The 12676-nt window shown below is 43.0% G+C and overlaps 1 protein-coding gene across 3 annotated transcripts in view; it reads left to right on the top strand.

Annotated features, from left to right (window-relative positions):
- Nucleotides 1-12676, top strand: part of LOC140196822 (receptor expression-enhancing protein 1-like) — a 98036-nt gene that overhangs the window by 74556 nt on the left and 10804 nt on the right. For 2 of the 3 annotated variants that reach the window (XM_072256651.1, XM_072256650.1), the window contains one exon: nucleotides 9477-9622. The exons of the other annotated variant lie outside the window; for it this stretch is intronic. In XM_072256651.1, coding sequence (XP_072112752.1) covers nucleotides 9477-9622 — 146 coding nt within the window. The remainder of the gene's footprint in view (nucleotides 1-9476; nucleotides 9623-12676) is intronic. 3 annotated transcript variants of the gene reach the window in all.

Below are 12676 nucleotides of genomic sequence, written 5' to 3'. Positions count from 1 at the left end.
GGGACAGGAGCACATGGGGCATGAAAACAGACAAAAGCACATGGCAATACAAAACCCCAGACTGATGGCTAGGGGGAAAACACAAAAAGACAAAGTTCAAGGTACTGAGAAATCTATTGAATATTGAAAGGTCTAGATAGAATGAATGTGGAGAGGATGTTTCTCATAGTGGGGGAGTCTAGGATAAGAGGGCACAGCCTTAGAATAGAGCGACTGCCTATTAGAACAGAGCTGAGAAGGAATCTCTTTAGCCAGAGGGCGGCAAATATGTGGAATTCATTGCCACAGACAGCTGGGGAGGCCAGATCATTTGGTATATTTAAAGCAGGGATTGATAGGTCCTTGCTTAGTCAGTGCATCAAAGGTAATGGGAGAAAGCAGGAGAATGGGGTTGGGAAGGATAATAAATCAACCATGATGGAATGGAGGAGCAGACTCGATGGGCTGAATGGTCCAATTCTCTCCTATGTCTTATGGTTCTATGGTAATGCTATAAAGGATACAAAAAGGACACAATCACAAATATTTTATGACTAAAGGACGGAAAATAAAGCTTGATGGTCCAAACACTAAATTGGGATTGCCACTATTGAAATGTATTTGGAGAAAAAGCCAAGAGCCTGAATTATGTCTGTGTCATAGAACAGAAGAAGGTATCCTAGTATATTTTACCAGGTGTTATACAGATAGGAGCTCTTTAACAATAAACCATGCATCTGGCCCTCATCAGGAGGATCAGGTAACTGTGCCCAAGAGGAAAAGAGTATTGCATTGACTTCCTTCTCAAGCATGCCAAGATGTTCAATGACGTGATTCAGGTGCAACACGTATAAAATGCTGGAGGAACTTAGCGAGTTGGGCAGCGTCCTTAGAGAGGAATAAACAATCAACGTTTCAGGCCAAGACTCGTCATTAGGACCTGTCCTTATCAGAAATAGTTCTGATGAAGGGTCTCATCCCAAAAAGTTGACTACTTATTCCTCTCCTTTGATGCTGCTGGTCTGCTGAGTTCCTCCAGTATTTTTTGTGTGTTACTCTGGGCTTCCAGCATCTGCAGAATCTCTTGTGTTTCTGAGGAGGTTCCTATTGCCTCTGTCAAAGATTTCAAATAACTTTCAGTTTTGTGTAAGTCTGAGTTATTGAATTGAATTGACTGTATTTCTTACATCCTTCACATTAAGGACAGAAGTTATATCTATTCTTGTCAAGGAGGAAGTTCCAAAAGAGAATATGAGTGATATACCATTTTGCAAACAAGGCTGAAAATTATACTTGAGCCAAAACACCAAAGATGCTGGAAATCCAAAACGGCATCTTCTACCTCCTACGTTCCAGGACGTCCTCCTCGAGACGGGGGACACAGCAACCCCTGGGACAAAATATTATGTTCAGCAAATTCAGGATTTCAAGGAACCCCCTTTTGGGGTAGTTCCTTTGTTTCAATTTGTCACCGAATCATTTTGTCCCAACAATTACTTTTTAAAGTAATTATTACCTTGGTAACTTTGATCTGCATTCGTCACAGACATTCCCTCTACAACTTGGCAGCATGGACTCTGACTTCTCCAACTTTTGGTAAATTTCTTCTCCTCCGTCTCTTTTCTTTTCTGCCTGATCTGTCCAGCTCCCATCACTCTCTTTCCCCTCCTCCACCTGCTCCACCTCCCATCCCACCCACTCCTCCTACTGGTTGCCCCCGCTACTCCCATCTACCCTCCCCACCCCCACCGCCTCTCTCCCCTTTTCCCGTGCTCCACCTTTACTCCTATCAGATTCCAACATTTTCAACCCCTTGTCACTTCTCAGCTTTTGGCACTATTCCCAATCTCCCTCTCCCATCTGTCTGTTATCCTCCTCTCACTTGGATCTGCCTGTATCCTTCCTGCTCTTTCCCATCTCTTCCCTACACCACTCTGTACTGCTTATTGTCACTTGATTTTTCAGTCCAGTTGAAAGTTCTTGGTCTGAAATGTCGACAGTCCCTTTCTCTCTATAGATGCTACCTGACCTGTTGAACCATGCCAGATTCCAGGAGCTGCAGTCTCAATCATCTCCATTCCCTTTTGTCCTCTCCATCTCCCCATTTCTGCAACTTCAAACATGCTTGATTTCTCACTTTACTTGCTCTGACCCAGAAGATCAATTCTATTTCCCACTGATGCTACCTGATCAGCTGAGTGCTGCCAACGATTTCTTTATGGAAAGAATATGCTGAGTCGATTCAATGTATTGGCAGTGACCAACTGCATTTTCTGTAGCTTAAGCAGTTTAATTTTACAAGATTTCCTTTATTTTCCAGAGTGCTGCCGTGTCTCAGATTAAGATCACAGCCATGCCCCTCACCGTAGGTTTTGCAAAGAAATAAATTATTTTGGAAAGTCCAGGTGCAGCTTAATTTACACATAAAATGTAAAGAACATAAGAAATAGGAGGAGGAGTAGGCCACCTGGCCTGTCGAACCTGCTTCGCCATTCAATAAGATCATGGCTGATCTGGCCATGGACTCATCTCCACCTACCTGCATTTTCCCCAGAACCCTTAATTCCCCTACTATGCAAAAATCTATGTAACTTTGCCTTAAGTATATTTTCTGAAGTAGCCTCCACTGCTTCACTGGGCAGAGAATTCCACAGATTCACCACGCTCTGCGAAATGCAGTTCCTCTGCATCTCCATCCTAAATCTACTCACCTGAATCTTGAGGATACATCCTATAAAGGGAAGAATTGTCATCAAATCACTGCTCTGCACAGCAGCTGGGGAGGGGAAGGAGCTTCTACATTAAGGGAAGAGCCTTGTAAGAGGGAGATACAAAAGATTGTGCAGATAGAGATATCCTTGAAAATTGCACAGAAAATTCTGGAAGGCTGCAAGAGTACAGAAAAAATTTACAAGGATGTTGCTGGGACTTGAGGATCTAATTTATAGAGTGAGATTGAATAGGTTAGAACTTTATTCCCTGGAATGCAGGAGAATGAGGGGTGGTTTGATAGTGGTATACGAAATCATGAGTGGTATAGACGTGGTAACTGCAAGCAAGGTATTTCCACTGAGGTTGGCGTGGGTTAAAGGTGAGAGGTGAAATGTCTAGGTGGAACTTCTTCACTCAGAGGGTGGTGAGAATGTGGAATGAGCGACCAGTAGAAGTAGTGGGTGCGGGTCTGAATTCAACTTCTAAGAGAAGTTTGGATAAGTACATGGACGGCAGGGTTATGGATGACTATGGTCCAGGTGCAGGTCAATGGGACTAGGCAGAATAATATTTTGGTACGGACTAGATGGGCCAAAGGGCTTGTTTCTATTCTGTGGCTCTATTACTCTATGATCTCAGCACGTCAGACAGCATCTATGGAGGGAGATGAACAGCCTTGTAAAAGGGAAGTGATAGTAAGGCCAGAGTTAGCTGACTTCCATAAGGGAGGCAACGGAGACCCTTGAATTGGCTTTATCAACGATGGATTATATGGTAGGAAACAGCCAATGGTACTCATTCTAACATTACCTCCCCAGTCAAGGTGACATGGGAGCTTGAGGAATTAATTCGGGCTGCTCTTCATGGTTGTTACAAACTAAATAATTGCAGTCGCAAAATGAATGCTTCAGAGAGTCATATTAGACCTCCTCCGAGGGTGTGACACCGCGGGGGAAGTATTTGTCATTCCCTGGGAGGCAACACACAGGACTTGCAGATAATGAGTGTCAGCTGATGAATATGCCGGCTCTGTCACTGGAAAGCTGGGATAAGACGGGAGGGTGGGTTGCTGAGCAGTGCTTTCTTCTGAGGCCTGGAGCCGAGGAGAGGCATACTGTATGACAGCCTCCTGTAACTCCTGGTCTGGCCTTCACAACCAGCATTACTGTGAGTTGTGAACCACCATGAAAGAAGCTCCTGGAACTGGTGATAGACTTTGGGATTAGGAAATGGGACTGATGGTAGTTTCAGGCTTGGCATTCTGGGAAGGGGGCAGCAGCTCTCGATCAGTAGCATGGGTGCACCAGAGACGCATGGTCCTTGGAGTCTTCAACATCTGCCCCTTAACTGGTGAATGATCCAATCTTAAGTAACATAGCAAATGTTTCTACATTGTTTACCAGCCATAACTTTGAATTACACATATTCATACATTACTTTCCAATGCAGCTATTTGGTCTATTGAGCAGATGTACGCCGTTGCCAATTGACACCAGTCCCAAACCCTCCACTTGTTTTTCTGTAACATCTTCCCTCTCACATTCCCATCAGACTGACACATTTTCCCATCGCACACTGACTTTCCAGTTCAGCACTTTGGGAGGTGGGAGGAAACCAGAGCACCTTGAGGAAAGCCAAGCAGACACAGGGAGAAGGTGGATCCCACATCAGAGGTCAGGATTGCATCTGGATCTGTGAGGGAGCAGCACAGATGTACCACTTTACACCCCCCCCCCCAAGAATGAAGCATCTTGTGATGGAATTAACAACCACTTGCTGACAGGACTGAAATTAACTGATTGTTGATGTGTGTCTGCTTATAGATTTTAATAAGTGCTCACATAATGGTGTTAATTAATAAATGTCAAGGCAAATGAAGTTTCTCAATGAACTGATTCACCATTCCCTTTTTAATCAATTAGTAGATTGATTGAAGAATTGATACTCAAATAGAGCATTAAACATAGAACAGTACAGCAGAGTACCGGCCCTTCGGCCCACAATGTTGTGCTAACCTTTGAAGCCACTCCATATTCCATCTAATCCTCCCCTCCTACATAGCCCATAACTCACATTTTTTCTTTCATCCATAAGAGACTCTTATATGTCTCTAATGTGTCAGCCTCTACCATCACTCTCAGTAGGACATTCTCTGTGCAAAAAGAAGTCTGACAATTCCCCTAAACATTCCTCCACTTACCTCAGAAAGATGTCCTCTAAATAATTGAAAAGAATCAATATTTGAGGGATAATCTCTTTTCAGTGAACTTTATAATGAAATAAACTTTGAATTAGGCTTAAAATATGCCAGGTCCCAATATCCGATGTGCAGTTTGCATAGTTTGGACAGTGAGCCCATGTCTGGGAGTAAGCCAAAGGTGAATTTATGGTTATATGTTTCCTTTAAATCTTACACAAAATGTCTTGGATACAGCTGCAGCTGTTTGAGAGCAACGCACACTAAATACTGGAGGAGCTCAGCAAGTCAGGCTGCATCTATGGAGGGGAATAAACAGCTGGCATCGGACTGAGACCTATTCATCGGGATGTCAGTTGTTTATTCCTCTCTGTAGATACTGCCTGACTTGCTGAGCTCCTCCAGTATTTTGAATGTGTTGCTCAAGATATCCCGCTTCTGCAGAATCCCTTGTGTGCAGTTCTAGATTTGCTGCCATTCCATCTTGCTTTCACCGCTTGTGCCAATATTAAATCTTTCCATGTTTCACCCATTGCATCTTCACCATCCCATATTTTAAAGTCCCCTTTGATAGTTAAAAATGAACTTTTTGATTTTTAAAAATGAAAATGCTCTGCTGTTTGAGTTATTACATGACATTCTTCCCATGTTCACCAAATAAACTCCTGACTCTTTCCCCTGACAAACATGGTGCATTGTTTTTTTTTACTGTTTCTATCGGGATTGGCATTCAAACAGACTCCTTGGGCTCACTGCATGATTGCTGTGCCCACTGCATAGCTGACATAGAGGCATAGATACCAAGAGATGTCCTTCAAATTCTGAACACTCAAAGTTTGCTTTTCCAAGGTGGCTTCCCTTCAATTCAATGGCCTGAGTAAACAACTTTAAAGAAATATTCAATTTCCATTGTGATTTTCACCCAGCCTTCTAGTTTTTATTTTGAAATATAAGAAGAGTTTTAGGAAAACCCATCCATATCTTGCTTTGTCTCCCACAATAAATGGCCCTGGCTTGTCCCAAAAGCTTTCAGAATAACCTATTCTGATTTGCATTGAGGTAGTGCTCGTGTTGCATATGATGTTCTCTCAAGCGACTATTCCCTTAATGGAGAACGCCTGTGTGTGACTTTGTTTAATGTGGGGAGGCTGATACACAGACAGATTGGGTCCTTGACAAATTGGGGCTACGGTCCAGTGGCATGTATTCAAGATGATGGGGGACCCTTTACTGCTGCAGGCTTCCTCTGCATTCACTGCTCTTGTGATGGGTCTACCACTGAGGTCTTGGCTGGATCGCTCTTTGTCTGGAACCTTCTACCGCCATGGGTGATCCTAACAGGTATCATTCTTGGAACCTCAGGGACTCACAGGCTTCTCCATTAAAAGGTGAAGGTCCTTGGACATCTCCTAGACTGAGGTAACCAACCTCAGCCTAGGTGACGTATGGGCACTACAATTGAAATGGCCACCCCAGGGACAGAACCAGACAGAGCTATTGAATGTTCTCCTACTGTCAGATTTGGGGAGGGGTCTTGTGCTGGAAAGTTAATCACAACATGTGTAACCAAACTGCAACAAGGAGCCAGGTGCACCTGGAGTTTGGCATAATTATTGCAAATGTAATAACGGCTTTCTCTTTTTCTTTTTCTGCCTGTTTAATTTGTCCGTTCATTCTTCATCAACGCACTGGAATGTTGTGTAAGTTTTTCCGGTCTGCATGAACTGCCTTTGGCTCAAGAAGCATAAAAGTAAATCTCTGATGTCCGCTCTGTTGTATACCTGCTGAGCGTTACTGCTTGTGTGGTGTTGCCAAGCAGGATTAGTGCGTCAGTCACTGTGAGAGTCCAGTGCTTAAGAAATGCTGACATAACAATTTCATTTTAATGCACTGGGCTGCCAATATTATATTTTATGACATACTTTCAAAATGGGTAATCAAACTATTTGTCAGTGAATTTTTTGGAATAATCTGTCAATGATTAAATGATGTTCTGTTACTCTATAAATTCATCATGACTTTATCAAACCCATTCAAGAACACTGCCTTGATTGTGCAATGGAGTAAACATGCTAGTGGCTTGCTGTGATCAGTGTATTTACTGGGATCAGCTGTGCACACTGTTATCTTTGATGCTTATGCAGTCAGATTGGCTTTAAATCCTCCCTACTTGTGCAGCAAGCTGGCATTTTCACTCTGAGCAGAGTTGTGTGTTTACAACTGCAGTCAACCCAGGGCCTGATTATTTGAATAATTAGACAAAGCTACCATTCCCAATGCTTGAATTATTTTATTGGGTAAATTGTTTTTTTTGTGTGTGATTGGACATCTTCAATTTGCCTCTCATCCTTCTTAAAGCATGAATAATTTTTTTAAAAAATGTTCACACATGCTGGAAAAGAATGGCACTGTAAAGGATCCATATCTCAGGAGCATTCACAAAAACTTGAGTGAAAGCATGCGGCCCCAACACAGGTCTTCACCTTTTGTATCGGCCTTTCACAATCGGCCTTCCACATCAAGGCAAAGAAATCCACGAATCTTATAGCCTTAAATATATTCAATGACTGAGCATTTGGGGCCCTCTGAGACAGAGAATTCCAAAGATTCACAAACATCTGATTGGTTTATTATTGTCACATGCCAAGGTACAGTGAAAACCTTTAGCTTTTTTGTGCCATCCAGACAGGTAAGTACACTGAGGAAGTGAAAAGGAAAACAGACTGCAGAATAGGGTGCTGCATTTGCAGAGGAAGTGCAGTGTAGGCATACAGATAAAATGCAAGGACCATGACAAGATAGATTGGGAGATCAAGATTTCGTCCTCTAGTGTATGAGAAGTCCGTTTGAGAGTCTGATATCAGTGGGATAAAAGCTGTCCTTGAGTCTGATGGTTTGTGTCCTCATGTCTTTGTATCTTCCTCACATTCAGGTCTAAATATCCCACCTCTTATCCTAAAAGCAGACTGCTGTTTAGTTAATTGGTTTAAAGGCAAAGGAGATTATGTTGAGTTGCTGCATAATATTCAGTGGAATGCTATGACAAGAAAATTCAACATTGATCATATGCACTAAACACAAGACAGTAAAGAACGCATTATGTCCAGACTTTGTCTTTATTTCAGACAAGATTGCAAGATAGATAGGTACATAGAGCTTAGAAAAATAGTTGGCTATGGGTAACCCTAGGTAATTTCTAAGGTAAGGACATGTTTGTCACAGAATTGTAGGCCGAAGGGCCTGTATTGTGTTGTAGGTTTTCTATGTTCTATGTTCTATTTCAGAAGTAGTCTTCAATGTATCATGTGCTTGGTACCCACAACAGAAAACAATTTTGTTTTGTAAAGTAATGTTAACCTACCTGGGTGCCAGGTTTCATTCACCATCTCAGTTTTGTCAGCATAACTTTTAAGCTTTGCCTGGGATTTAAAGCACCCAGACAACGGATCAGCAAAACTGCATGGCTATGTTCAAGCTCTACACCAGCATCTTTCTGCTCACTCTTTTGTCATGATTTACTAATAGGAATTTCCACAGAATCACTTCTAGAATGTTTAACTTCACTAGCTTCCCTTGAATGTAGAACATAGAACAGTACAGTATCGTACTGGCCCTTTGACCCACCAAGCTGTGCCTACCTCTCACCTACTTAAGGATCAATCTAATTCTTCCCTCCCACAAAATTATCATCGTCATCATTATATGCCATGTCATATGATGTAGGTGATCATGCTCTCATGACCATGATGTTCTTGGCAAATTTTTCTACAGAAGTGGTTTGTCATTGCTTTCTTCTGGGAAGTGTCTTTACAAGACGGGTGACCCCAGCCATTATCCATACTCTTCAGAGATTGTCTGTGGTTGCAAAACTGGGACTTGTGATATGCACCAACTGCTCACGCGACCATCCACTGCCTGCTCCCATGGCTTCACATGACCCTGACTCGGGGAGCTGAGCAAGTGCTGCACCTTGCCCAAGGGTGGCCTGCAGGCTAATGGAGGGAAGGATCACCTTACACCTATCTCTGTTTTTCTCTTATCCATGTGTTTATCTAAAATTATCTTAAATGTCTTTGATGTATCTCCCTCTATCACCATCCCTGGCAATGCATTCCATGCACCTACCACACTCTGTGTTAAAGTCCTACCCTTGACACGCCCCCCCCCCGTACACTTAAAGTTATGCCCCCGTATAATAGGCATTTCTGCCCCGGGAAAATGTCTCTGGGGGTCCATGTGATCTATGCCTTATCATTTTGTACACTTTTATCAAGTCACCTCTCATCCTCCTTCACTCCAAGGAGAAAAGCCCTAGCTCGCTCAAGCTAAGCTCATAGAACATCCAGGCAGGATCCTCTGCACCCTCTGTCCACATTCTTCCTACAATGAGGTGACCAGAACAGAAGTGTGGTCCAGAAGGGTGTTGTGTGTAGAGAGCTTGCACCTTCTGTGTTTCCAGTGTAATGCGACTGAGAGTGCTTTGGTTTGGTTGCTAGTAGCACTCCCTTAAAGCAAGCAAACAGATCCTTTGTTTTATCTTTTGTATCACTCTTCTTCATCCCTTAGCTGGTTAACTGGACATTAAAAGGTGATGAAGTAAATATTGATCAGGGCCCGAGGTCAGATGAAGAACAGAGTAAGACTAAAGCAGTAGAGCACTCTGACAATGAGATAACAGGACGCATGCTCCAACAATCCTCTAAACTACTTAGAAAGAGAAGGCACCACAGTGAGGTAAGTTATGGGACCTGCTACCTGGTATTCTGCAAAAACAAGTCAATCAGGCCTCATCTTTCAAGGAGTCTTTTTTATTTTAGTTATTCAGAGGTACAACATTCTGACCCAACAAGCCCACGCCACCCAAATGCACCCAGGTGACCAATTAACCAACTAACCCATACGTCTCTGGAATGCGGGAGGAAATCAGAGCACCTAGAGGAAACCCACACGGTCACGGGAAAAACGTACAAACTCCTTACAGACAGCGGCAGGAATTGAACCCACTGTAAAATGTGGTGCTACCCACTACACTGCAGTGCCAGGTCTTCTGAGGGGCTGTATGGCAAGCCTTACTTTTCAGCTAGCTAAAGTAAATACAGCTGTGCTAAGCAGAAAAATGAAGCTTTTCTTTTATTTCATCAAATTGATCCACTCAAAAGAAACTGGAGGCTCTTGTCAAGTGAAGCATGACCAACCACACAAATCCATTTAATTGCTCTTGCTTGTCCCCTTCTTTCCACCCCCAACTTATCTCCTGCTACGCCGTGAGAAACTATGACGTTTGCTTGCTGATGTGGTTACTTTTAGTGATGAAAACAAGGAAATGCCCTGGCTCATTGCTACCATCAGGAAGGAGGTACAGGAGTCTGAAGGTGCACACTCAACAATTCAGGAACAGCTTCTTCCCCTCTGTCATCTGATTTCTGAATGGACATTGAACCATGAACACTACCTCACTACTTTTATTTTTACTTTTGTACTACTTATTTAATTTAACTATTTTATATATACTTACTGTAATTCACAGTTTCTTTCTCTCTATTATTATGTGTTACATTGTATTGCTGCAGCAAAGACAACAAACTTCACGACGTATTGCAGCGATATTAAACCCGATTCTGATTCTGATTCTGAAACATATGCTCATAATTATCAAGTTCCAACTGATGTGGTTCAATTGACCTTCAACCCTGTAAGGGAAAACTACTATTTGCTGAGCAGCATCTTAAATCAGCAAAGTAGTTGCTGGAGTATTGATTATAAACTGTAGCCCTAAAATGAAATTACGTGGTAAGCCAAGTTTGAGGAAAAATGGCATTTTTTAGTCATAGTCATAGTCATACTTTATTGATCCCAGGGGAAATTGGTTTTCGTTACAGTTGCACCATAAATAATAAATAGTAATAGCAATAGTAATAGTAATATTACTATTAGTAAATAGTAAATAGTAATATAGAAATCATAAATAGTAATGCAATAGTAATAAATAGTTAAATAGTAATATGTAAATTATGCCGGGAAATAAGTCCAGGACCAGCCTATCGGCACAGGGTGTCTGACCCTCCAAGGGAGGAGTTGTAAAGTTTGATGGCCACAGGCAGGAATGACTTCCTATGACGCTCTGTGCTGCATCTCGGTGGAATGAGTCTCTGGCTGAATGTACTCCTGTGCCCACCCAGTACATTATGTAGTGGATGGGAGACATTGACCAAGGTGGCGTGCAACTTAGACAGCATCCTGTACGAGGGCCAAACATGATCAACAAAGTATATTAAAAAATTACTGACTGTAACTTATCAAAACACTGAGGTAATTGAAAGGGCATCTGACCACAAGGATTACTCTCCTCCTCCACTCTCACCCTGAACACCGGCGTGCCTCGAGGTTGTGTGCTGAGCCCTCTTCTGTACTCCCTTTTCACCTATGACTGCGTTCCTGTACATGGTTCTAACTCCATAATCAAGTTTGCAGACAACACCACGATGGTTGGCCTGATCAGAGAGGATGATGAGACGGCCTACAGGGACGAGGTCCAGCACCTGGCTACATGTGGTGCTGATAACAACCTGGCCCTTAACACCCAGAAGACCAAGGAGATCATTGTGGACTTCAGGCATGCTAGGAGCCACACTCATGTCCCCATCTACATTAATGGAGCTGTAGTGGAGCATGTATTAAGCTTCAAATTCCTTGGTGTACATATTTCCAAGGATCTCACCTGGTCCCTGAACTCCTCCATCCTGGTCAAAAAGGCGCAATAGCGCCTTTACTTCCTGCGGAGCGTCAAGAAAGCTCACCTCTGTCCCAGGATACTGACAGACTTTTACCGCTGTACTATTGAGAGCATACTCACCAACTGCATCTCAGTGTGGTATGGCAATTGTCCCGTATCGGACTGCAAAGCACTCCAGCATGTGGTGAAAATTGCCCTGTGGATTATCGGCACCCAATTGCCCACCATTGAGAACATCTACCATAAACACTGCCTGGGCAGGGTGAAAAACATTATCAGGGATGCATCTCACCCTAGCCATGGACTTTTTACTCTCCTCCCATCCGGTAGGCGCTACAGGAGCCTCCGCTCCTGCACCAGCAGGCACAGGAAGAGCTTCTTCCCTGAGGCTGTGACCCTGCTGAACCTCACATCACAGCGCTAAGCAGTATTGCACCCATATTGTAATGTCTCAGTACTTTTATATTTGTGTGCTGTAGCACTTACTTTTTATTCGCAGTTATTTTGTAAATAACAATATTCTTTGCATTTCTGGTTGCTAACTGCATTTCATTGGCTTTGCATCTGTACTCGGCACAATGACAGTAAAGTTGAATCTGATCTAATCTTGTGCATGGTCAGTGACTTATGTGGTTCAGTAGCAGCTTCTTTAAGACAATGTCAGACTTCCCTTCTTTAGGTCATCCCCCTTTTCAAAGGAACAATCAGGACCATGAGCAGAAAAGGAAAATCAACAAACTGAAGAGAGAGGAAACTAGGAATAAAAACAGAAGATGCTGGAAAGACTCATCAGGTCGGGCAGCACCTGCAGAGAGAGAAACAGAGTTAGTGTTTCTGATAAAGTGTCTCTGGGCTGCCTTGCCTGCTGAGTTTTCCAGCATGTCCTTTTTTTATTCCAGGCTGTGAGCTGTTTGGTGGTTTGTACCGTATGGGGTGTGGGGGAGGGGGGGGTAGAGAGTTCAGGATAGAGAGTTCAGGTAACAGGCAGCCTTCTGGACACCCCAACCAAGTGACCAAACATATATTCAGAAGGTGAGTACTAACAGTGAGTTTGA

This window comes from Mobula birostris, chromosome 4 (genome assembly GCF_030028105.1).
Source record: "Mobula birostris isolate sMobBir1 chromosome 4, sMobBir1.hap1, whole genome shotgun sequence".
NCBI classification, from domain to species: domain Eukaryota; kingdom Metazoa; phylum Chordata; class Chondrichthyes; order Myliobatiformes; family Myliobatidae; genus Mobula; species Mobula birostris.
This window is presented reverse-complemented; position numbering and strand designations above follow the sequence as displayed.